This window comes from Muscardinus avellanarius, assembly GCF_963383645.1.
Source record: "Muscardinus avellanarius genome assembly, chromosome: 1".
In the NCBI taxonomy this organism is placed as follows: Eukaryota; Metazoa; Chordata; class Mammalia; order Rodentia; family Gliridae; genus Muscardinus; species Muscardinus avellanarius.
This window is the reverse complement of record NC_137786.1, coordinates 125,860,289-125,887,974: the sequence shown is the minus strand read 5'-3', so window position 1 is coordinate 125,887,974 and position 27,686 is coordinate 125,860,289. Positions and strand designations below refer to the sequence as shown.

At 39.2% G+C, this 27,686-nt stretch overlaps 1 protein-coding gene across 2 annotated transcripts; it reads right to left on the bottom strand.

The window, feature by feature from the left end:
• Positions 1-5,577: 5,577 nt before the first annotated feature.
• On the bottom strand, positions 5,578-24,111 carry CHEK1 (checkpoint kinase 1; the record flags this gene model as incomplete). 2 transcript variants are annotated; one of them, XM_080718414.1, is made up of 12 exons in its annotated part: positions 5,578-5,695; positions 7,515-7,616; positions 9,982-10,113; positions 10,357-10,534; positions 12,029-12,137; positions 15,818-15,913; positions 17,168-17,272; positions 18,025-18,213; positions 19,621-19,690; positions 20,333-20,397; positions 22,905-23,128; positions 24,047-24,111. In XM_080718414.1, 12 exons carry the CDS (start codon positions 24,109-24,111, stop codon positions 5,600-5,602), a joined length of 1,431 nt encoding a protein of 476 aa, XP_080574540.1. The 2 variants fall into 2 exon arrangements, with proteins under 2 accessions (XP_080574540.1, XP_080574541.1); XM_080718415.1 differs by lacking the exon at positions 7,515-7,616 and having other exon boundaries at positions 5,600-5,695.
• Positions 24,112-27,686: the final 3,575 nt, after the last annotated feature.

The window sequence follows — 27,686 nt, the reverse complement described above, 5'->3', positions numbered from 1 at the left end:
GCCACCGCCACTCTCCCACTGGGTTGCACTGCTAAAATCTCCGACCCTGGGAGACTATCTGCACAAGTCCCTGGGAGTGGAGTACTGGGATTTCTCCCCTAGGGGCCGCAATTTGACTCACAGTTGTTGAGTGCGCTGATGGAGCTGTAGTGGACTCGGTGGATTCGCAGCTGCCGCCGCTGGCAATATGACACCACTGCCACACCCTCGGCCATGAGGCTGGCGTATTTCTTCTCTGGTTTTGAGCTCCGCTCTGAGTCCCTGCCAGGTGTGCTGTGCTCGGCCCTTGGGAGCTTTAGATGTTCCCTGCGCCAAAAAAACTCCTGAATGCTGCCCAGCTGTTCAGCAACTGCTCACCTCGGCTCACTGTCCACCCCTCCTCTCTGAAGCCTGGTGGCTGGTTGAGTGCGTTGGTCTTCAGCCGTCTGGTGAACTCACCGCTGCCGCTGGTAGTAAGGCACTGCTGTCGTGTCCTTGGCCGTGAGGTTGGCGTAGTTCTTCTCTGGTTTTGAGCTCCACTGAGTCCCTGTGGGGTATGCTGATCCCGGCCCTTGGGAGCTTTAGACGCTCCTTGCGCCGAAAAACTTCTGACTGCCGCCCGGCTGTTCAGCAGCTGCTCACCTCGTCTCGCTGTCCACCCCTCCTCTCTGGCGCCTGGTGGCTGGTTGAGTGCATTGGTCTAGAGCTGTCCGGTGAATTCGCCGCTGCCGCCGGCAGTAAGACACTGCTGCTGCATCCTAGGCTGTGAGGCCAGCGTACCTCCTCTCTGGATTTGAGCTCCATTCTGAGTCTCCCTCCTCTCTGGAGCCTGGTGCTGCTAGGGATGATATAGCCTGGGCCGCTCCAGCCGCTCCGGCCGCTCTGTGCTGCAGCTCTGGCCGCTCCGGCCACTCCGGCCGCTCTGCGCCGTGGCTCCAGTTGCTCCGTGCCGTGGCAGCCGCGGCACTTCAGGCTGGTTTCTTTCTGGTGTCTCATTTTTCCAGCCCTCTTTTTCTCTGTCCCTTGTATTTACAGTTTTTATTTCTTTGTTGGTGGTGTTTTTGGCTCTGAAAGGCGCTGATTTTGTGGTAATAGAGATCGATTGTTAGCGGGACTTGTAAGTGCCGCTTTTCTCCGTCGCCATCTTCCCGGAAGTCACAAGTCTTTAATTTTGATAGTCCAATTTATCATTTTAAATGGATTAGAGTTAGAAACAACTAGGACTTTTGGTTTCATGCCCAAGAACTCAGAACAGTACACCAAATAAGTCAATTTTACTGTATGTAAAATTAAAAATGTACATGCATGCGCATGCACACACACACACACACAATGGCCCTACCCCCAAAAATATTGGTAATAGAGTCTTTATTGGTAATAATCATAGATTAGAAAAAGTAAAACCTGTCTTCAAATTTCTGAATGAACATGACTTCAAATATATACTCCTACCTCTAGAGAAAATGTGAAACTAAAGCTTGGCATGGTGGCACATGCTTTTAATTCCAGCATTTGGGAGACTGAGACAGGAGAATTGTGGTTCATGGACAGCCTCAGCTACATAGTGAGGCCCTTTACAACTCAGTGAGACCCTGTTTTAAAATAAAGATTAAAAAATAGGGCTGGAGGTATAGCTAGGAGGTAGAATGCCCCTGGATTCCATCCTCAATACCTTGCAAAAAAAAGTAAAACTAAAATCTCAAATGAATTCTCTTTGCGAATTATGACTTGTAGGGGGGCATAAAAAGACAGGAAAGCCTGCCAACATGTTCATACTATTTTTTTTTTTTTGAGAGTAGAAAACACCTATTATCTATAGTATTGAGAGAAAAACATGTTTAAATGTGTTGTAAAAACTTATGGGTAGGGGAGGTCCTGGCTTTCATTATGGTAAACTAACCCTCCACAGATAACAATTATAGACTTCAGAACAAAAAAAATAAGAAACTATTTGGAAGTTATCCCTAAACAGACAGGAACAGCATTGGGTGAAATTTGTGGGTTTACAACCGAAGTATTTCTCAATCCATGTACCACAGGATGGCAAAAAGTCATGGTCTTACTGGTTTAAGGTTTCAGAGAACATAGATTGGGGCTGGCAGAGAAGCTATAAAATTAGAAGGAAAAAAAAAAAAAGAAAGAAAGAAAAAACATCTTGGAATAAAAAAAGTAATAGAAGCTAGGCATGGTAACTCATACCTGTAATGTCAGTACCTATGAGGCTGAGACAGGAGAATCATGGGTTCAAGGCCAACCTCAGTGAAATAGCAAGACCCTATTTCAAAATAAAAATATAATAGGGCTGGGGGTGTAGCTTAGAGGTAAAATACCCCTGTGTTCAATCCCCAGTACCAAACAACAAAAAACAAAAGCAACAGAGGTAGCTAGGTGTGGTGACGCACACCTACGATACCAGAACTTGGGGGCTAAGACAAGAGAGTCACAGGTTCGAGACCAGCCTCAGCAATCTAGTGAGACCCTGTTTCCAATTAAAAAAAAAAAAAAAAAAAAAAAGGACATGGAGCTTGAAGGTAGAATGCATCTGGGGTTCAACCCTCAATACCACCAGAAAAAAAGTAACAGAGGGGGATAAATTCTTAAATTCTAAGCAAATAAATATTTAGCTGATAAAAAATTCAAGAGGCTCAAAAACAAAAGCATCTGAAAGTTGAAAGGGTCAAGTGGAGATTTTAGGGGCTGTCCACATGAAGGGAGACAGAGCTTGAGTCCAAGTCCCCCACACTTGTGATCCACCAGAACAAAGCCAACACTCTTCAGGCTGAGACAAAAGGATTGCAGGTTCAAAGCCAGCTTTAGCTAATTAGGCCCCCCACAACTTAGTAAGACCCTGTTTCAAAATGAATAAACAATGGGGCAGAGGGTGTAGTTAAGAGGTAGAAAGTCCCTGGGTTCTGGGCCCTAGTATCACACACACACAAAAATAAATAAATAAATGAAGCTGAGACAGGAAAATAACTTCATCTCCAAAGTTCAAGACCAGTCTGGGCAACAAAGTGAGACCCTAGCTCAAAAAATATAAACTATAAAAGGGGTGGGTGCATGTTTCAATGTTGAGAAGCAGCAACTTTGGGGTTGAATTTACTTGAATGGATTAAAAATTGCATTGTTACAGAGTTAGAAAATTTTAAGTATTAATAATTATAATACCCTTACACGGAGTACAAATAATACTTATAAGCATGTGAAGATGTGATCATTTGTGATGTTACTTGTATAAAAAAGTGTATATATACATATCTTTTGAAGTGTTGAAAGGAAAATGTTTAATAGGTACACGTTTCAGTTTGATAATCTCAGTACTTGGGAGGCTGAGATAGAAGGATGGAAATTTCAAGGGCAGAATCGACAATGTAGGAAGATTCAGCAACCTCCTTAGAGTTCTTATTTCCCCACATCCTCTCCAGCACTTGTTTGACTTCTTGATGACTGTCATTCTAATTGGAGTTAGATGGAATCTCAGTGTAGTTTTGATTTGCATCTCCCTGATTGCTAAGAGATTTGTAGCTTTAAATGCAGCTTATATATTATACATTTCAATGGGAGAAACAAACATGAATAACAAAAAGATCCTATGTCAGGTAATAAGTAGTATGACAAAAAAATAACTAGTGATGAAAAATATTGTTGATGAGTTAGGCAAAAAGCTTGCAGAGGAAATGACATTTAAGCAGAGACCTGAAGTGCAGCACAAGCGACATAAATATTTTTCTAGGTAGAGGGGCCAGCAGTGAAAAGACCCTGAGGTAGGAACATGCTTATCTTGTGAGAACAAAGTCAATGTGGCTGAAACAGAATGAACAAGGAAAGGCAGATGAAGCCAAACAGGTGGCCAGAGGACAATGACATGGGCTGTACACTCAGACAAAATTTTTGAATTTTAAGAGTGATAAAAAGCCATGTGAACTGAAATCAAGGAAGAGAGATCGGGTTCAGATTTTAAAAGAATCCTTCATATTGCTTTGTTAGAAAATAACAGGGGTAATATAAAAAGAGAGATGACTATATTCAACTAGAGTGGTAGGCACAAAGGTGAGAAGCAGGATATATTTTAAATTATATTTGCTGAATTGAATATAGAATATAAAAAAAATGTTAAGAATAAATAGGTTAAAAAAAAGTAGGGCCAAATTTATTTCTCCTCTGAGTATGTATAGTAATATAATGTGTCAGTATATACTATTTTGTGATAAACACCATGAAATTTTACATGTTCTTGGCTTTGGACAGCTAATTTTATAATTACTTATTTAGAAAGTGGAACATAGGACCCCAGCTGTATACATTCAAAAGTTAATAGCCAAGCGTACCTGGGAGGCTGATATGGGAGGATCACAGGTTCAAGGCCAGCCTCAGCAACTTAGTGAGATCCGATTTCAGAATAAAAAGTAAGCCAGGCATGGTGGCATATGCTTATAATCCAGTACTTGAAAGGCTGAGACAGAAGATTCGAGGACAGCCTTGGCAACTTAGTAAGGCTCTCAGCAACTTAGTGAGACCCATTTCCAAATAAAATATAAAAATAGGTCTAGCACGGAGGCAGAAGACCCCTGGGTTACATTCTTAGTACCACACAATAAAGAAAAGAATAAAAAATAAAATAGGGATGGGGGTATAGCTTGAAAGGTAGAATGCCCCTGGGTTCAAACCCCAGTACCATAAAGAAAAAAGGAAGAAAGAAAAAAAAAAGAATGAAAAATAAAGTTTTAGTAATCTAACAAACACAAAAACCAAGAATGAGTCATTTCTATGTCAGCACCCTCACTCTTCCTTCCCTTTGGTTCCTTATCACCTAAAAGGCTGGTCATCAATAAATTCAGAGATAGCCACTCATTTTCAAAATAGAATTTATTTTTGTGGTAAAGAATTAAAATATGGCTGTGAGAGTAGAAAATAAGATAGAAAAATATTTAAGATGTGCAACAGTAAGTTGAGTACAGTTAGTTAAGCACTACAGTGTATGTTCAACTTCTTGAAATACCAACCGGTATTTTATACTTCACTAGCTACTCCAAAAAAATACCTACTTGTAATTTTAATTAATTGCTATAACTCACAACCAGGCTTACACAGACATTCAGACCCTTCTTGAAAACATAAGTACAAATCTGGAGCATCCATTTTTTGATGTGGCCTCAAGCTTCACAGACTAATCTACTTTTATATCTGAAAGTCACAAGGATTAAGTTTTTGCTAATTCACCCTTATAATTAGATCAACATGGAAGAAATATGGACTTTTAGATGAAACAAAATGCTCTGGTAAAAAAGTGGTATATGTTGGTATAAAAGCTGGTAACCTCATGTACTCCAAAACTTGGTTTCCACCAGATTGATTTCAAATTCATATATTAAACACAGCTAAAGAAACATCTAATGAATTCTACCCATTCCTTCTCCAAAATATTACTCACAATTAAGATGTAGGTAATATGTGTATGTAAAACATACAATGAATCAGAAGATGTTTGGATAAAAGGGAAGAGACCTTTCTAGAAACTATTGTTTGCAGTTTGCAGAATAGAATCATCTTCTCTAGGAAGAATAATGTCAACATAGCAGCACTATATTCACCAGGAATCCCCAGAGCAAAAATGGATCAGTCATGTGGCAGGAAGCCAAACCTTCTGGCTGCTCACAACATCACTCAGCTTCCCTTTAATCTTCAGGAAGTGTCTCTTGAACTCCAGTCCATCACCCTGTATCAGGAATGATATACAAAAATAATGCAGAAAAATAAAGATAATGCCATGAAGTCAATTTCTGAAGCCATGAAGTCAATTTCTGAAGCAGAAACAAGCATGTTTAGATACATTCTGCTTATGAAGACCAAATATTCTAGTGGAGGAAACAACTATGTAACACTGACCTCCATCGCCTTGAGCTCAGAAAGCAGAAAAAAAGGAATCTGTCTTGTTTTAAGGGTTAATATTTCTGAGCCACAGTTTTCCACAGGTAGTAGTGGTTTGTAAACTAAAAACAGCCTTATAACAGCACCAAAGAGTTGTCACAATAGTGTGGTAATGAAGCCGACAGATTTAGTTATGGAGCTTTAAAAATAGAAATAATCGGAAAGATGTAGAGAAATCTACATATAAGAATATCAAACAAAGAAATACTATAACAAGTAAAGGTTCAAATTAAATTATAATGTTTGAGCACCAGTAAAAGTATATAAAAACTACAATGTTCAAGCAGTTATTGTTACAATTTTGATAAAAACAAACCATAAGAAACCAATTAGAATGTTTCAAAATATTAAGGGTGATTACTGCTGGCAAGCATAATTTGGGAGTATTTTTATCTATATTTTCTACAAAAAAATAAAAAATATTATAATAAAAAAAATCTTATTTAAAAAAACATGTTTTGAAAAGCCGGGTGTGGTGGTACACACTTGTAACCCCAGCATTTGGGAGGCTGACACAGGAGGATTGCGGTTCACAGCCAGACTCAGCTACTTAGTGAGGCCCTTTGCAACTCAGTGAGACCCTGTTTCAAAATAAAGAATAAGAAATAGGGCTCAGGGTGTAGCTCTGAGGTGCAATGCCCCTGGGTTCTGTCCCCAGTATCGCAAACAAAACAAAACAAAACAAAATAAAACAAACATGTTTTGGGAGAAAAGACAATATCAAAAACAATAGTTCATAATATGAAATTTCAAAAAAGCAAGTTACCATATATTTACAAATGCTAAATAGCTACTCCTTCTTAATTGACAAGGGATACATTCTAAGACCTCCTGCTGAGGCTTGAAACTGGATACTAAAGAAGCCCACACTGTATGTACATGTATATACCTATATATCCATGCCTCTGATAAAGTTTAATTTGTAAATTAGGCATGGTAAGAAATTAGCAACTAACAAACAGAAAAACTTTCACAATATAAGGTAGTGTCTTTGCACTTTGGGGCCACTAGTAAGTAAAATACACACTATTTGAATGTAAACAATGTACTACTGTGACAGTTAATCTGATAACTAAAATATCTCCTAAGTGGGAGACAGACAATTCATCTGTAAGATTTTTATGCTGGACAAAGGGATGATTCACATCCAGATGGGATGGAATGGGACAATGTAAAATTTCATCATACTTCTTAGAACTGTGCTCAATTTAAACCTACGGCTGGGTGTGGTGGTGCATGCCTGTAATCCCAATATTTGAGAGGCTGAGATGGAAGGATCACAGGATCGAAGCCAACCTCAGCAACTCAATGAGGCTCCAGCAACTTAGCAAGACTCTTGCTTCCAAACAAAAAAAATAAAATAGGTCTGGGGGTGGAGCCTGGAGGTAGAAGGCTTCTGGATTCCATCCCCAGTACCACAAAACAAAACAAACTTAAAAACTGTTCATTTCAAAAACTTTACATTTAATATTTCCAGACCACAGTTGTCCTCAGGTAACTGAAACTGCTGACAATGGAATAACTATTATAAACACATCACTTTTAAAAAAATTCATATAGAAATATTTACACAGAAAGAATACTATAATGAAATAAATAAAAAATACCTTAGAGAGCCGGAAGTCAACCAATATCTTCTCATCCATTTCTACCAAATTCACTTTAAAAATCAGTTTATTGTTTCTCCTATCAGTTGTTGATACAGTAACCTAGGGCAAAACAAAAAATAAGGCTAAGTCATATGCAGGAGTAGAAAATACTCTAAATAAAAACTATTTTCTCAGATCAATGATACTTCTCAGATAAAAATTTTAGGGTGCTTCCACAGCAGAAGTGGTCTTGAAGATGCTCAAAGTCTCCATCGCAATAGGGTGTATGTGTGTGTTTATGTGTGTGTCTCCAACCTAAACCAACCTGTAAATAGAGACTGAATCTATTTAACTTTCAAAAACAAAATAAATCAGTGTTTTACAAAAATATACAATTGAAAAAGAAACAAAACAATAAAAATACAATGAGAGAGAAAGCAAGATTAGAAAAATGTAAGAAGAGGCTAGATTTGTAGCTAAAAAGCAAGAGCAGCGATTAGAAGATAATGAAGGACGAAGAGATCTTAAAACGTCCACTGTCAGCCTTCTAAAATATTCCTACGGCCTGAAAAGAAACTCAGTCTAGATGAGTGACATGAAGAGCCTTGCCAACAGCCAGCACCCAGGCCCCGACGTGGAGGTGACCATGTCTTACACTGACAGTAAAGCCATCCAGTGACTAGAGTTGGGCGAACAAGTCTAAGCAAAATTGGCAGCTCTGCCCAGCTAAGCACAGCCCAAACTGCAAAAACATGTGTGCCGTCATAACTTTATACCCCTCACTTGCCTTAGCTACCTAGATATGTGTGCTTGTCTTTGAATAGTTGTTTGCCTTTTCATAAGCTCTGAACTAAGTTACATATATCACTTCCACTTTACTTAAGATGGTTCTGCTATAAACAAGGACATTCTACAAATAATATTATTGCCACACTATTTGATAATGATACAAAAACATTAATATGTGGTTCATGTTCTAGTTTTCCCTATAGTTCTAGTAACATCCTTCATAGTTGTTTGCTTTGTTTTAAAATCTATGATCTAGAACTGGCCACAGTGGTGCACACTTGTAATTCTAGCACTTGGGAGACTGAGGAGGTTTAAGGCCAGCCTCATTGATTTGGTGAGGCTCAGGAATTTAGTGAGACTGTTTTTTTGGTTTGGTTTGGTTTGTGGTACTGGGGATGGAACCCAGGGGCAGTCTACCTCCAAGCTACACCCCCTGCCCTATTTATTTTGAAACAGGATCTCACTGAGTTGCAAAGGGCCTCACTAAGTAGCTGAGGCTGTCTGCGAACCGCTATCCTCTTGTCTCAGCCTCCCGAATGTTGGTATTACAAGTGTGCACCACCACCCCTGGCTTGAGACTGTTTTGAATAAAAAAATAAAATAGGGCTGGGGGTGCAGCCCACAATGCCCAGTATCACAAAACAAACAAACAAAAACAAAAAAATAAAATCTATGACCTAGCCAGGCGTGGCAGAACATGCCTGTAATACCAATACTTGGGAGGCTGAGATAGAAGATTTGCAGCCAACCTCAGCAACTTAGTGAGCCTCTCAACAACCTAGTGGGACCCTATTTCAAAATGAAAGGGTGGGAGCTGGAGGTGTTGCTCTAATGTAGAATGCCCCTGGATTTAATCCCTAAATATATATATATATGTATATATATATATATATTTATGTTTATTTATATTTTTATTTATAGTAATTTATTTATTTATATATATTTATATAATATATTTATTTATATATATTTATATGATATATATATATATATATAAACCTGTGATCTAGTGAAAGATCATGCATTCCATTTAGTTATTTTTTATTTTTTATTTATTTTTTTTTTGGTGATACTGGGGTTCCTGGAAGCCCTTCTACCTCCGGGCTACACTCCCAGACCTATTTTATTTTTGGAAACAGGGTCTCTTACGCCAGCGAGGCTGGCTCTGAACCTGCGCAATCCTCCTGTCTCTGCCTCCCAAGCGCGGGGATCACAGCGTGCGCCACCATGCCCGGCTGCCATTTAGTTATTAGGTCTCTTTAATACAGAATAACTCCATTTGTCTCTCATGACTTTAACATTTTTCTTGAAAAGCTTAAAGACAGATGAGAATGTAAATATTATCTCTGCTATAATAATATAAACAACAAAAAAATGGTGGGTGAGATAAAGGCAGATGGGAAGAAGTATGGGATTATTCATGTATTCCTCTTTCATAGAGGAAAGTCAATTGTTACTCTCTACAATTTAAGCATACACTTTTTAAATGACTCTAGATGCTTAATATTTTAATAACCTTAGAGAATATTTTGAAGAAATATTATTTAAGATAGAAAATATTTTAAATTTCTTCAATTTCAGTTGTTTCTTTTTAAAAATAAACTAATTACTCTGTATTTTTAAATATACCAAATAACAGTTTTTACTCAAATACTTAATTTTTTATAAAGATGTAATGAAAACCAATGAAACATACCTGATTCATACAACTCTTCTTCCACTGATAGCCCAACTTCTCACAAGTCTCTTTTAGACATTGATAAGATTTGTCTGCATCCAATTTGGTAAAGAATCGTGTCATTCTCTTAACCAAGCGCTGCCAGGGGTTCTGCATGCCAAACAGGAAAGCTGAATAAATCCACTATTATAAAATGCAGTCATTATCATAGCTATTTAATCTGAACATTCTTTTCTGTGACTTAGAATTCTTTCTCATGAAAACCTCCTTTGATTTTTCCTTGTCCAAAAAATACACACAAATAAAAAATATTACTATTATACACCTAAAAGAGAGTTCCACATTGAAAAAAAAGAGCAACCATTATTTATTTGAAAAAACAAATTCCCTTACCTGTGAGGATCCTGGGGTTCCAAGTAACTGACTATTGAGAAGCATATGTTCAGGACATGTGGGTTGGGAGAAACTGATTCCTTGTACCAGTTTATCAATATATGAGGGACTAGTGTCCCATAAGGAAAGACCTGTCCGTGGCTCTGGCTGGGAACTGGAGTACTTCACATTTTCTTCACTGAGATTAAAAATAAAGGGAAAAATGTGCCTTTAATTATTTTCTTTTTAAAAATATTTATTATTTTATTGTTTTTTATTTTTTTGGTGGTACTGGGGGTAGAACCCAGAGACCTTCTACCTCCGGGCTATACTCCCAGACCTATTTTATATTTTATTTGGAAACAGGGTCTCACTAAGTTGCCAAGTGCCTCACTAAATAGCTGAGGCTGGCTTTGAACCAGTGTAATCCTCCTGTCTCAGCCTCCCAAGTGCGGGGATTACAAGCGTGCGCCACCATGCCCGGCTCTTTTTAAAAATATTTAACTTTAGAGCTGGGCATGGTTGCGCACGCTTGTAATCCCAGCATTCGGGAGGCAGAGACTGGAGGATCCCGGTTCCTCACAACCTCAGCTACATAGTAAGGCCCATGTAACTCAGTGAGACCTTGTTTCAAAAAACAAAAAGACTAAAAAAAATAGGGCTAGGGGTGTAGCTTGGAGATACATGCCCCCTTGGTTCCATCCCTGGTACCACAAAAACAAACAAACCAACCAAAAACCAAAAAAAAAAAAAAAAAAAAAAAAAAAAAAAAACCACTTAATTTTAGCCAGGTGTAGTGGTGCAAACCTGTAATCCTAGTATTTGTGATGTTGAGACAGGAGGATCACAGGTTCAAAGATAGCCTCAGCCAGTACTGAGACTTATCAACCTAAGGAGACCCTGTTTCCAAATAAGAAATAAAACCGTGTTGAGGGTGTAGCTCAAAGGTAGAATGTCTCTGGTTCAATTCCTAGTACCAAAAAAGTAAAACATAATAAGATATTTAACTTAAAAAAATTTTTTTTGCGGTACTAGGGATGGAACCCATGGGCAGTCTACCTTTGAGCTACACCCTCAGGCCCATTTTTATTATTTATTTTTAAACAGGGTGTCACTGAGTTGCAAAGAGCCTCACTAAGTAGCTAAGGCTGTCTGTGAACCGTGCTCCTCCTGTGTCAGCCTCCCAAGCGCGGGGATTACAAGTGTGCGCCACCACACCCGGCTTAAAAAATTCTTTTGTAGCTGGGCGTGGTGGCGCACACTTGTAATCCCCGCGTTTGGGAGGCGGAGACAGGAGGATCGCGCAGGTTCGAAGCCAGTCGCGCTGGCCCTGTTTCCAAATAGAAAATATAAAATAGGTCTGGGAGTGTACCTCAGAAGTAGAAGGGCTTCCAGGTACCACAAAAAAAAAAAAAAAAAAAAAAAAAAATTCTTTTGTAATTATTCATTTTGTTATTTGACACAAGGTGCTGCCATGTTGCTAAGGCCTCAAACTCATAATCCTCCTTTCTCAGACTCTCAGGTAATAAGAACTACAGGTATACTGCACAAGGCCAAAACTATGTCTTTAAATAAAACCCAATAGGTCTTTCTTTTATCACACTGATAAAATTATGTTTAGCAATAATAAAAATAGACATGCATTATTCTTCATGAGGAATACTATATTTAATAATGACTTTATCAGTCTTACCTAGAAGTACCGTTTACTGGACTGAAGTCCAAATTGGAGTGAATATGCTTAGAGAACCCACCAGGAGACTCTGAAACACCACCTGAAGTGACACGAGGCCTCTTCGCCCCTAAAAAGGAAAACAAAATACAAATACTTTCAAGTCTTCCATGCAGTTACTTTTTAATGAACCTAAATGGCAATTTAAGTAAGTAAAACTACACCTAAACTCATTTATTGAGAGGAGTATTCATAATACAAATACTGGTTCTTTCTACATGATTTTACAAAAAATACGGTCAAGTTATAAACTTAAATTCTTTACAAATTGTGACTTATAAGTTATGTTCTTTACAAATTGTGACTTAGAAGTACATTCTAAGTGTGGAGTATATGCTAAGGACATAATTTCAGTGGTATCTTATATGACTAACACAATAATATTCTATAAGACCTAGACATACAGCTAAAGAACTAGAACTTTTTGAAATAAAAATAATAGCCAGGGGTGGTGGTGGATGCTTGTAATCCTAGTATTTGGGAGACTGAGACAGGAGGCTTACAGGTTCTTGGGTAGCCTCAGCAACTTGTGAGGCCCTGTGCAACTTGGTGAGACCCTGTTTCAAAATAAAGAATTAAAAAAAAAAAAATAGGGCTAGGGGAAGCCGGGCGTGGTGGCGCACGCTTTTAATCCCAGCATTCGGGAGGCTGAGACTGGAGGATCTCGGACAGCTACTTAGTGAGGCCCTCCGCAACTTAGTGAGACCCAGTCTCAAAGTAAAGAATAAAAAATAGGTCAGGGGGTGTAGCTTGGAGATCGAATGCCCCTGGGTTCCACCCCGAGACCCATAAATAAATAAATAAATAAATTAATTAATTAATTAAATAAATAAATAAAACAGGGCTAGGGGTATAGCTCAGAGGTAGAATGCCCCTGGATTCAATCCATGGTACCACAAAAAAAGAAAGAAAATTATGATAATGGCAATAAACACCTTGAATCTGTTCTATCCAAAATACTATGATCATTATACAGAAAAGTATAGTACTACCAATGCATGGCTACAATCCTCAGCCTGACCCTCAACACTGATAGTCAATCCAATCCTGTATTTTTCTCTACTCAGTTTCATCTCTCTTGCTACAGAAGGATTATTTCAGAACTTCTACACTCCTCTAAAATCCCCAAGACCATCCTCTACACCCTCATCACTGAGCATATGATATCATCTCCCATTTAGAGAGAAAAGAAAGCCATTAGGAACTGCCTCAACATGTCACTACTGAATTTGCAAATTTAATTCTTACCAGTCTTTTCCTCCTTTGCCTCCTCCCATGGAATGTCCATCCCTCTATCTCAATGCTATTACTTAATATTTTTCTCTTAAGACTTTCAGCCTCTCCCTCTACTGGATCTGTCCCCCAAACCATTTAAACATGCTTAAGTTAGCCACACCTTTTATTTGGTAACTTACTCATTTATTAAGTCTACTAAGTGCCAGGCATTGTTCTAGATTTTAGGTATTTGGCAGTAAATAAAATTGACGAAATAAGAGGCTTAAGTCTGGCATTCTACTGAGAGACAAAGTAAAAATACGTTCAAGTAAAGTTAAACCTCAATAAATTAAATGGTGTTGAATGCAATACAGGAAAATAATGCAAAAAGTGCACAGTTTTGAAGTTTTTCTGAATGTTCAGCAAAGACTTACTGAAAAAATGACAATGAAGTCAATACTCAAAAAAGGTGAGAGAACGGGACATATTTAGAAATTCCATAGGGATGGTCATTTCCAGCAACAGAAAATCATCATTCCAAATCAATGAGGTAAAAATGTACCTATACTAATTTAACTTACTTTTTGGTTGGAACATTCTGGTAAGGTACCATGGTGGTTTGGACTGACATAGCAGCAATGGAAGAAGTAACGTGTGTGTGTGTGGCGGGGGGATTGAACCCCAGGGCATTCTATCCCTCAGCCCTATTTTATTTTTTACTGTGAAACGGTTTCACTAAATTGTGGAGGGCCTCACTAAATTGTGGAGGCTGGCCATAAACCTGTGATCCTCCCTTCTCAGCTTACCAAGTACTAGGATTACAGGCATGCATGACCATGCCTGAAGGGTACAGAATATTTATTTACTTATTTATTCATTTATATTTGTGGCACTGGTAATTGAACCCAGGGGCATTTTACCTCTGAGATACACCCCCAGCCCTATTTGATTTTTATTTTGAAACAGGATCTCACTAGGTTAGTGAGTCTATTTGCGATCTTCCTGTCTCAGCTTCCCAAGTACTGGGTTTATAAGCGTGTGCCACCACACATAGCCAGAATCTAGAATTTTTAAAGGCAGGGAAGAGTGCCAGGTGTGGTGGCGCACGCTTGTAATCCCAGCATTTGGAAGGCTGAGACAGAAGGATCGCAGGTTTGCAGCCAGACTCAGCTACTTAGTGAGGTCCTCTACAACTCAGTGAGACCTTGTTTCAAAATAAAAAATAGGGCTGGGGGTGTAGCTTGGGTGTAGCTTGGAGGTGAAATGCCCCAGGGTTCCATTCCTCAGTACTGCAATAAATAAATAAATAAATAAATAAATAAATAAATAAATAAATAAATAAATAAATAAATGAATGCAGGGAAAAGCCACCCTTGATTCTTCATTCCCCTTCATTTTCCATATCTTATTTCAAGTCCTTAAGTTTCTTTGGAGTCCATCTCTTTTCTCTTATCCCATTGTAACTAACCAACTCCAAACTACCATCTTCTCACATCTAAGCCAATACTATAACCTCCTAGCTATCAAAAACAATTAAAAAAAAAAAAAAGCCGGGCATGATGGTGCACGCTTGTAATCCCAATACTTGGGAGGCTAAGACAGGAGGATTGCAAGTTCAAAGCCAGCCTCAGCAGCTTAGTGAGGATCTCAGCAGCACAGTGAGGTTCTCATCAACTTAGTGAGACCCTGTTTCCAAATAAAATATAAAACAGGTCTGGAGGTATAGCTCAGAGGTTGAAGGTCCCTGGGTTCCACCCCAAGGACCACAAAAAATAATAAAATATTTAAAAAAATAAAAAAAACAAAAGCCAGAAATAACTTTTAAAACAAACATATGACCTTGTCATTTTCTTGGCTAAAGTCTCCTCTAAAATTTTTGTAGCGGTCTTATGCTATAGCCCAAAATACTCAGTATGGCCTCCTCCTTATAATGTGGCTGCAACGTGCCTCTCCAGCATCATCGCAAACCTAACCACTTGTGATACAACGAACAAAACAGACATACTGATCCTGTGTCAAACTGACTTTCCAAACACTGCTCCCATTGCTAAGAATCCTGGCTAGCTCCCATTTAATCTTCAAATGACAGATTTCATATTGTTTCTTGAGGAAAAAATAGTCTTCACTCTTTCTTAAGACTTGTTTAAACACTTAGCTATAGTATGCTGACTTTCCCTTTGCAGTTTCTTTCTTTTTTTTTTTTGTGGTGCTGAAGATTGAACCCAGCAGCATTCTATCTTTGACCTATACCTCCAGCCTTATTTTATTTTTCTATTTGGAAAGCCTAAGTTGCTGAAAGCCTTGTTAAATTGTTGAGGCTGGCTTCAAACTTTCCAGTCTAAGCCTCCCAAGTACTGGAATTACAGGTGTGCACCACCACGCTTGGCTCCCTCTGCAGTTATTAAAGAACAAAATTCCTTTCTGTTTGTTCTTATAATCTCCATGACGACAGAGAACACAGCTATCTTGTATTGCTGACTTGTGTTACTGACTTTCTATTCTTTCACAAAGAAAAATGCATTTTAAGAATATTACCTTTCTTGAGTGGCTTATTGTACCATCTATCTTTTTTGATGTCCGGGATGGTAATTCTGGTTGTTGGATTCTCAACTAGGATTTTATGCAGCAGGGCTGAAAACAAAACATTAAGACAACATTTACAAAAAAGTCACACAGATTAGAAAAGCCTATGGTTTGTGGTAAGACACATTTTCTTCTGACCTCCTCTCTCTAAATATCACTTATGAGAAGGAAAAGAATAAAGCTACTAAATCATTGCTTTAATTTTATGCAGTTTTTCTTTGCTGCTATCTATACTTTGTAATATTCTTCTCAGATCTAATTATCAATTGTTTGCAAATAAATAGAACAAGAGCCAGGTAAAAAAACTGTCCCCATGTTACATGAACAAAAAGATACAAAAAGTTTTATCCATTTTTAATACTATGTTTCTCTGCTCTAACATGTTTATTCTCACATTCTTCCTTCATTGATACATTTTAAAAAGTTTACTTATCAATAACTTTTTAAGAGATAGTAATGAAACCAATCACCATCCTCAGGTATCTTAATTATCTTGACAAAGAATTCATACATCTCCCAACACCAAAATTATTGTCTAGTAAACCAAACATTTCAAATGTAAAAATGAAGCCATAAAAATACTAGATGAAAACATAGGGAATAGTTTTAGTGACAGTAAAGACCTTTCCAAACATGACAATGTAGTGAGAAACCATAAATGACTATATTATAGATTAGAAAAAGATAAAACTCTTATACATCAAAATATAAAACAAAAGTAAAATTCATGACAAATGTCTACGTAGAAACTACTTTTAACAAATGCAAAAGTCAAGGCTAGGTATTGTGGCCTACACCTGTAATCCCAGCTACACAGGAGGCTGAGGCAAAAGTATCTACAAGTTAGAGACTAGCCTGGGTAGCATAGCAAGACCCTGTCTCAAAATAAAAGCTAAAAAAGGCTGGGGAATGTAGCTCAGTTGTAGAGTGCCTATGAGTTCAATCCCTAAAATTGGAGATCACAAAGGTAAGATGACATTAATATGTTTTTTAAAAAGCCCTCAAAGGTTAAGAGTAATAATATAAATCTGTCAAAACTAAGCAAAACTAACAAAAAGCAAATAAATGCATAAAGAGTAGGCAACTTCATTAGTATTATATTTAAAGTAAAAATATAAAACTGTCATTTAAGTCTTATGATATGGCATTATTTTTTCATTTTTATCTATATTTTTAAATTTATCGACAAGGGTCATGGGTGACTTATGCAATTATTTAAAAATTAAAAAAAATAAAAATTCAAAAAGCACAAGCCTTCATTAGTCAAGAAATCAGTACTTTCAATCAAGATAACCCAGTTACCTAGAGGAGCAGAATCAATTTTTTTCCAAGGGTTGAGGAATGTTTTTTTTTCTTTCCAATCAGAATATTCCTGACAACTGTCACTGGGCTGGTCCCATGGCAATTCTAAAAATGAAACAAGTCACAGTTTTCTAATATAATTATACCATAATGATTTGAGAAAAAATAATCAATACAAATCTATTAAGATTCCTCCAAATGTATTCAATGTTTCTCATACTAAGAATCTAAGTTTCATAGAAGCTTTAGAGGCCCTTGTGATAGATAAACTACTTCTTGCTCTGCTCTTTGGAAAAGTATTTTCATGAAGCCCAGTGTAGTGGTACTTGCTGGTAATCCCAGCTACTGGAGAGGCTGCAACAGGAGAATCACAAGTGGAAGGCCAATCCCTGCAATTTAGTGAGAATGTCTCAAAATAACAAATTTTTAAAAGAGGCTGGGCTGAGCCGGGCATGGTGGCGCACGCTTGTAATCCCCGCGCTTGGGAGGCTGAGAGAGACAGGAGGATTGCACGGGTTCGAAGCCAGCCTCGGCTACTTAGTGAGGCTCTCAGCAACTTAGTGAGACCCTGTTTCCAAATAAAATATAAAAAAGGTCTGGGAGTATAGCCCGGAGGTAGAAAGCCTCTGGGTTCCACCCCCAGTACCACCAAAAAAAAAAAAAAGGGGGGGGGGGCTGGCTAGGCTGTAGCTCAGTGGCAAAATGCCCCTGGGTTCAATCTCCAGCATCATGGAAAAAAACAAACAAGCAAGCACTATTATGTAAATATGAATCTCCTTGCTTTACTTCATTTATTTTGCAGCACAAATCTGAAATTTCTTAGGATGGATGTATGATCATAACTGAATAGCTCTTACCTCCAGCCAACATTGCAGTAAGTACTATTCCACAGGACCAAACATCAACTGGTTCTGCATGAAATTCTCTTCTCTTAAGAAGTTCTGGAGCAACATAAGGTAAGGTACCACACATCTTGTTCAATAAACGCTCACGATTATTATGCCGAAACACGGTGGCCAAGCCAAAGTCAGAGATTTTGAGGTTATCTAAAAACAAAAGAAAAAAGGATGTCGCTGGATAAAAAGGAGTTATAAATAGACATGGGAACTAAGTTTTATTGGAAATATCACTGGTATTAAAGTTTGTAGCCCCTTTCTCTACCTTAAAATGATCAAAACGAAGGATTTTTTAATAAAAAAAAATCTAAGACACCATCATTATGCTAAAACTTGAAAAAGGTCTCATTTTTTTTGGTGGTGCTGGGGTTCCTGGAAGCCCTTCTACCTCCGGGCTACACTCCAGGACCTATTTTATACTTTTTATTTGGAAACAGGGTCTCTTAAGCCCGCGCGGCTGATTTCGAACCAGCTCAATCCTCCTGTTTCTGTCTCCCAAGTGCGGGAATTACAAGCATGCGCCCCCACGCCTGGCTAGGCCCCATTTTTTCTATAAACTTAAGATAATTATTATCCACAAACAAATAAAGATGCTAGAGTCAAAAGGGGCTGCCCTCTTGGGAAAGAACACAGCTAACTTGAGCTGAAAGCAGAGCAAAGCCGTCATCAGGTAGAGGCCAGGAAGGAGACATTGGTAAAACACTAGGCACAGCTTTCTCAGCAGCAAACAAACCCAGTTGGCAAGAAAAAAATATGTAAAAACATAACGAGCTAAACATCTATCTACATGCCTGTTACACTGTGGCCCCAGGAAACCCACTTCCAGTGTAATGCTGGACTGCGACCTTCCTGGTTCTGAACAGTATCTCCTTAGTTTTCTTAGATTTCATGACCAAATTAGGAAATGTCTTTTTAAACCTGTATTACTGCCAAGAACCAGCCACTCAACTGTACTTGGTTAGTTTTTCAATATATATACTACACTGTGGATTTGTTCTTATTAGAAAATAATTTGTTAGATTTGACCCACCTCTCTGGTCTACTAAATTCATATATCCAGTAGACAAGTACTACTCCAAAGCTAGGTACACAGCACTAAACAAAAGAGAAAAGCCCACTGCCTCATACAGCTGATGTTTGTCATCTTTTTCAGTCCTAACTCTAATTCATTTTCATTATCCATATCTCTTAGCTTTAATATTCATAACATGAAAGTAAACTTCTTGCTATATAAGCCATAGATAAAAAAAGAGGTGAACTGGTCATAGCTAGGGTCTAGGGTATTCCAAAAGAAACTTATCTATATTGATAATAAAGAAATTGTTTTAAATTATCCTTTATGTTTATTCACCTAGCGTGCTACCCTTGATCTATGTACGATTTCTATAGCTCATCCATATCTATACCAATGAAAGACTGTGAAGTCCAAATATATTGAGTACCTCAAATTTCCCTGACTTCTTATATTTTTTTGTCCTGAGGTTTCAGTAATGTGAAAACACTGATCCTGCCTTATATGCTATCTTAAAATTAGTAGTAACAAAATGCTAAACTTACCCCTTTCATCCAAGAGAAGATTTTCTGGCTTAATATCCCTGTGAGTTATTCCAATACCGTGCAGATAAACCTAAGGAAAAGGAGAATTTGGCAGCCAGTTTACTTTATTCATACGTGTGTATATGTGTATACATGCGCGTGTGTACTAGAAACTGACCGCAGGGGTATTTTACTTCTGAGCTACTCCCCCCAGGCCTATTTTATTTTGAAACAGGATCTAGCTAAATTACTGGCTTCAAGCCTGAAATTCTCTTATCTCTTTTTCCATAGTACTGCGGATTTAACCCAGGGGTATTCTAACTCTAAGCTCCACCCCAACCCTATTTTATTATTTTTACTTTGAAATGGTCTAAATTGTTGAGGCTGGCTTCCAACCTGCAATCCTCCTGTACTCCTAAGTACTGAGATTATGTAAAGGTGCACTCTACATTTCCAATTTATCCATACTAATTTTTTTTTTTTTTTTTTGCGGGTCTGGGGATGAAACACAGGGGCATTCGACCTCCAAGCCACACCCCCTGCCCTATCTTTTTTTTCTTTATTTTGAAACCGGGTCTCACTGAGTTGCAGAGGGCCTCACTAAGTAGCTGAAGCTGTCCGCAAACCGCGATCCTCCAGTCTCAGCTTCCCGAATGCTGGGATTACAAGCGTGCGCCACCACGCCCGGCTTCCATACTAATTTTAAGTAAAAGGAAGAAACAATTTCACCTACCACCCCTGCCATGAGTTGATGGAAGAATCTCTGAGCATCTTGTTCGGGCATGCCTATATCTGGCTCTGTAAAAATTAATTATGAAAGACAGTTTATTGCATAAATATAATCAGACATCAACCATGGCTATTTAATTTGAATTCAGATATGTGACTGTACTTTAGCAAGCAGAATCTTTGTGTGTGTGTGTGTGTGTGTGTGTGTGTGTGTGTGTGTGTTATTGAGGAATGAACCCAGGGGCATTCTACCTCTGAGCTACATCCTCAGCTCAATTTTATTTTTTTATAACAGGGTCTCACTAAGTTGTTGAGGCTGGTCTTGAACTCACGATCCTCCTGTCTCAGCCTCTCAAGTACTGGGATTACAAGTGTGTGCCACCACACCTGGCTAGCAAGCAGGAGTCTAATAACAAATATAGTTATTAAACAGCAAAAATAAACTAATATCATGGGGAGAATTCTGAAACAGAACTGCCAATGTTAAAGTCTAGCCAAGTCCAAGCCAATGTCACTAAATATTTAACAGATTTAAGCTTAAAAAAAAAACACCTCACACACTCACTTCATTGCTTGTTTGACTTTTATGGTATTGGGAATTGAACCTAGGAATATTCTAACTCTGAACTCACCAGATTGCTAAGAATCTGGCCTCATTGCTAAGGATATCCTTGAACCAGGGATCCTCCTGTTTCAACCTCCTAAGTACTAGGATTACAGGCATAGACCTGGCTAGGAAACAGTTTTATTTAGAAATATAACCATGCCGGGCGTGGTGGCGCACGCTGTAATCCCAGCATTAAAGAGGCTGAGACCAGAGGATCGGGGTTTGTGGACAATATCAGCTACTTAGTGAGGCCTTCTGCAACTTAGTGAGACCCTGTTCCAAAATAAAGAATAAAAAAAAAAGAAAAAAAACAGGGCAGGGAGAGTGGCTCGGAGGTCAAATGCCCCTGGGTTCCATCCCTAGCCCCACCAAAAAAAAAAAAAAAAAAAAAAAAAAAATCTGAGCCAGCAATGGTGACATATGCCTGTAATCCCAGTATTTGGAGGGGTAAGATAAGAGAATTATAGATTAAAAGAAAGCTTCAGCAAGTAGTGAGAATCTAAGCAACCTAGTAAGACCCTGTTTCAAAATAAAAATAAAATGGCGCTATTGATACAGCTCATAGAATGCCCATAGGTTCAATCCCCAGTACCACACACATACACACACACACACACAAAAAAAAAAAAAAATCTCCAATGGTTTACCTTTTACCCTTTATATTTTGATATCTCTCATTAACTCATGATTTCTCTTACCTTCAACTCTCTTTTATAATTCACAGTGAAGATTAGTAATCAGTGTTAACTACTAATAAAACAGCTTTAAATAATAAACTTAGTAGCTGGGCATGGTGGCCTGTAATCTCAGTACTTGAGAGGCTGAGACAGGAGGATCAGTTTCAAAGCCAGCCTTAGCAACTTAGCAAGTCCTTAAGCAACTTAAATGACACTGTTTCAAAAAAATAAAAAATAAGCCGGGTGTAGTGGCCCATGCTAGTAATTCCAGTATTTGGGAGGCTAAGACAGAAGTATTGCAGGCTCAAGGACAGCCTCAGCAAGTAATAAGACTCATCAATCTAGTGAGTGTATCCTGGAGGTAGAAGGATTTCCAGGAACCCTAATACCACCAAAAAATATTTAAAAAAATAAATAAAAAATAAAAACAAACAAGGCCGGGGGTATAGCTCAGAGGTACAATGTCCCTAGATTCAATGCCCAGTGCCAAAAAATAAATAAAATAAAGATGAGCATAAAACTCAAAAGAGAATGCCTCTGGGTTCAATTCTGGGTACCAAAAATATATGTAATAATAAACCTAGCCATATTTAAATAATAATAATAATAATGAAATTTAGCCATAAAACATATTGGATGTATTTCTCAGTGTCCTACAATATTAGCCATTTGAATCTTCACAGAACATTTAAGTAGCAAATGTTAATTATAAGAGCAATCCTAGAAAACTCAATTATTTCACTTAAGGAAATAGAGGGGAGATTAAAAAAAAAAAGCATGCCATTATTTTGGATCTATAAATGTATGCAATGGTTTGTAATGATTTGTAATCCCAGCATTTAGGAAGCTGAGACAGGAGGATTAAGGTTCCTTGACAGACCCAGCTACTTAGTGAGGCCCTTTGCAACTCAGTGAGACACTGTTTCAAAACAAAGAATAAAAAATAGGGCTGGGGGTATAGCTTGGAGGTACAATGCCCTGTTTCTAGTACTGCAAAAAAAAAAAAAAGAACTGTACAGGCAAACACTACATTGCATTTATGCTTCACCATGAAACTATATTCTTAAGCTCCATAAAACAGCAATCCAGAACAAAATCGCTGAAATAATCTTAAGAGTTTCCTTTCACTGACTCTATATATTTTCATGTATTAGCACAAGTTGTAAAAAAAAAAAAAAGAGAAGGCAATGTAAATAACTCTGAAAAGAAAATAACCAAATAGACTATTTGAGATTAAAAACACAACTTAGAAACTTGTTTAGCAGAATAAATATCTTAAATCTTTTCCATACCTATTCTATCAAAAAGTTCTCCCCCACTACAGTACTCCAGAAACAAATACTGGATATTGCCTTCTCTCCTGTGACCATAGAATTTCACTACATTCTCATGATTTAACATTTTGTTGATACAGATCTCTTTCTTAATATTTTCTGGACAGTCTATGGCACGCTTCATATCAACAATCTTCACTGCAACTGCTTCTTCAGTTATTCTATTCACAGCAAGTTGAACTCTAAAAAAGGAAAAAAGAGAATTATAACATTCTAGGCATTTGCATTCTATTTTAAAGCTTCCAAAGATTAAACATGACACATCCAAAGCCATTTTACGTTTACATTTCTTTGGTTGTCCACCAAAGAAAACCAAGAAAATGGTTTCTGCCATAATCTCAAACAGATTCTACTTCTTTCTGAAATGTGAATACTATGGCTAATACTCCAAAGAAGTTATTATTATAAGTCATTTAGTAAATTCTTGACAAACTAAATTTGGATAAAAACAATTCTAAGTCACATTACATATATACATGTTCTAGTCATATAACTTTAGTAGCATTACCTAACATTTATTAACATTATGCTATATATGTCTATAGTAACTATGCTGAGCACCTTAGGTAAAATTACTGCCATCTTATATAAGAAAAAGAGAGGTACACAATAAGAAGTCTGTCTAAGACCATAAAACAAGACAGTATGTGTTTAGGGTTGCTATAAGGATTAAATGGAAGCTATGTGAAAATGCTGCATGCAGAACACTTAGATAAGTGTCCAGAACTTGGTGGACATTATGTTAGTGTTAAATTAATCAAAGAAAATCAGTGTTAACTGTTCTTGGAAGAAATTTTTTTAAAGATCCAGTATAGATGTGATATAGATGTGAACCAAGCAGGCTCATTTAATCGTTATGCTTAAACCTCAAGTCTGTGTAGCTGGTTGGAGAAACAACTTCAACAAAACTCTTGCGGTTCCTTATAAAGAAGAAAAATATTAAGCCTTAAAAAGATTGTGTAATTTCACTTGCTGAAAGTCTTGGTCTCCAAAATGCAAAGATTTGTTCTCTAATGCTTAACGGTATAAAATACACAACGCCCCCAAAGTAGAAAACTCTAAAGCATGTTGGCCAGGTAAAAATGCAGACTCAAACTCACTCTCCATAGGCCCCTTCTCCCAGGGTCTGCACCAAGTCCCAGTCTTCCACAAAAGGCACTGCCATGACTCCACCGCGCAGCAAAGCTGTAAAAGCAAGAAAATAGAGGTGCTGCGCGTAAGCTCCCAGCACCTGAACAGCAGCCACCGCGATCAGGTCCTCGCCATTCCGCTCCACGGCGCCCGGCGTCCCCCGGCGGCTCATCCATATCCACCCAATTCTTTCGGCCACACGCAGGTACCCTAGGCTCGGGCACTGCGCGTCGCTCGGCCTCGGTTACGTGCGGGGGCAGGCGGAGGCCGCCGCCTCGGGGGGATTTAACGGCGGCGCCGGGAGGGGCGGGCGCGGAGGGGCCTCGGCGTCCAGGCCCGCCGGCCCGGAGGAGCGGGCGGAGCCGCAGCCGAGAGGCCCAGCGCGGCTGCGGCCCCGAGCCCCGGCCGGGCGGCGCCCGCGGCGGGGGAGTGTCTCCAGTCCGCTCCACCGTGGGATCGCGGCGCCGCGCCCCGCCGCCTGACGCCGCTCCTCCGGCCCCTCGGCCGCCGGCACTGACTCCCTCCCGGGGCGCCTCCCCGCTAACGTAGACGACTCCTTCTCCGGACCCCGATCCCACCTACCGGCCGCCCGTCCTCGCCCAGCTGCCCCCTGCCCGCCACCACAGGAATCCACTGCAGCGCTTTTCCCGCCAAAAAATGCTTGCGTCACGCCGTCGCAAACGCGCGCGCCCGGGCCGTAAAGCAGCACGGCGCGCGCTCCCGCGGCCCGAGGCGGCCCCGCCGCGCGCCTTCGCGGTCCCGGACGGGTCGGAGCTGGAGACACACCGCCCGGAGCAGCCGTGCGAGCCGGCCGGCCGGAGCCCAGCGCGGTCCCGCTCTGCGCCCGGAGGTCGCGCCGACGCCGGGGACGCCGAGCTCGGCGCGGGCGCAGCTGCTGGGATCCCGGGAAGAGGACTTTGTGGCGGAGCTGGAGGCAGCACAAGTGACAGTGGGGCGGGGGTGCTGAACGGAGGATGTAGCCTGGGGGAGTTAGAGGGAACGTCCGGTCCGGGTAACATTCTGCCGTGTCTGTAAACAGGCTCCAAAACAATACTTTGGTTCAGCCTAACCTTTCTGAAGATAGATCACCTGCCTAGCTTAGTTCCACCAGCCAAAATAAATTTTCCAATGCAGACTTAAAACTAAATAAACACGGTTTTGCGCGCGTGTGTGTGTGGCACTAGGGATTGAACCTTGGGGCATTCTACCTCTACCTCGGAGCTACATCCCCAGCCCTATTTTATTTTATTTTTTTGTGTTTAGAAATAGGGTCTTGCTAGGTTGATGATTTCCCTACTTGCTGAGAAAGTCCTTGAACCTGTGATCCTCCTGTCTCAGCCTCCCAAGTACTGGAATTACCAGTGTGCTCCACCAAACCCAGCTTAGATAAACACATCTTGAAAGAAAAGTATATTCTGAGGGAAGGAACTTGAAAATAAAAAATGGTATGGAAAAACTGAAACAGGTATTCCCCTATAGTAGACTGGAAACTCAAAAGCTATGGGCAAGTTTAACATTAAATTCCCTTTCCCCAACACCAGCTCACATATATTCAACATAAATAACTATTGTGATAATAGTAATGGAGTAAAATAGGTGTATGTGACACAGAAAATGCACATTTGTTTTAAAGTCAGTGATGAAAATAAACAAAACTTCATGTTTATATGTTAAGTTTTGGACTATTATATTTAGGATTCATATAATTTAAGGTTTTTGAGTGGGGCGTGGTGGTGCACACTTGTAATCCCAGCATTTAAGAGGCTGAAACAGGAGGATCGTGGTTCTCGGCCAGCCTCAGCTATGTAGTGAGGCACCTTGTAACTCAGTGAGACCCTGTTTCAAAAAAAGAATAAAAAATTGGGGCTGGGGATGTAGCTCGGAGGTAGAATGCCCCTGGGGTTCCATCCCCAGTACCGCAAAAGTAAAGTTTTTTTGATCATTTGCCCTATTTTCTCTGGTTTCCTCTATGAGCTGAAAACAGTATGAGGGAAGGAAGAAGAGGACCTGCAGTTCCCATGTGCCTACAAAGAATGAAAATATCATTTTAGCCTGGAAAATATAAGGCATACAGATTCAGGCTCAACACCAATTAAAGACCACCCATATGAGAACAAACAGCCTGCTTCTTTCAGAGACATAATAGTAAGTTTTTAAAAGACAATAACCTCCAAAAAGAGTAAGAAACAATTTTGGAAAGGAAAAAACAGCCTTTACGAAGGTAACTAAAAGAAATAAAAATGAATCCCAAAGCCAGCAAAAGGAAGGCAGAAAAGCAACAATTTACATTTCAGAAGTCTCAAAAGGTTCAAGCTGAATTGGTGACACCTGGCAATTCTGAAGGTGAAGTGGAAAGTAGGGCAAAAAGAGGGTAGGTAAACTACCTGAAGATGAAAATAGACCTCTGCACCCATGGAACTGCCTTTCCCAAGGCTGGATGGATGTTTGAGCAGGTAAATACATAGTATCTGAACTGGAATCAACTTGTGACAGTTAAAAGCTTGTGAAATCGCAGGGAGGAACTAAGCATATGTACTGAAGTTGAGCTTGTAGAACTTCTTGCCCTACACTATTCCCAGAAAGCTGAGAATCTGAACCTGGCATGGGGTATGGCAGTGGCATACACCTGTATCCTAGTACTTGGGAAGCTGAGAGGAGATTATAGGTTTGAGGCCAGCCTCAGCAACTTAGCAAGACCCTATTTCAAAATAAAAAGGGCTCAAGGTATAGTTCAGAGATAGAATGCCTCTGGGTTCAATTCCCTGTACAAAAAAAAAAAAAAAAGACAAATATTCTTCAGGGAATCTTATTTAAGTATTATACCAATATTGGATTTTTTGATTAACAGTCCAGCTAAATCAGTTGACTGGAAAAACCATATCAGTTAGCATGGCCCATCAAAACTCTTTAAAGCAAATTTTCATTGTCTTCCTCATTAAAAAGGGAAAACACCCAAGAATTTTTTTTTTTTTTTTTTTTTTTTGTACTGGGGATGGAACCCAGAAGCATTCTACCTTAGCATTACAACTCCCAGCTTGATTTTTTTTTTTTTAATTTCTTATTTGGAAACAATGTCTCACTAGGTTGATGATAGTCTCACTACTTGTGAGGCTGTCCTCGAACCTCTGATCCTCCTGTCTCGGCCTCCCAAATACTGGGATTACAAGGCATGCACCACCACGCCCAGCTGGAATTTTTTCAAAACATTATACACAGAAGAGCCCAAGACGTATAGGAGAGGGAATGGACAAGTATTAATAATCAATATAGTACTGCATTAGCTGAACATGGTGGAGCATGCCTAAGTACTGATATCAGTACTTAGGAGATTGAGACAAGAGGATTGCGGGTTTGAGGCCAGCCTCAACAACTTAGACCCTGGTTCAAAATTTTAATAAAGAGCTGGGAGTATAGCTTGAGGTAGAATACCATTGGATGTAAACCCCAGTACCACACACAGAAAACCAAAGGGTTAACACACACACACACACAAATACATCAGTGAAATTATACAAACTCAGCAAACCTGGGGAATAAACCAATTCAAATCAGAATATACCCAAACAGCAAATATCCATAAGAATGAATCTCTAATATGTCAGGACATAC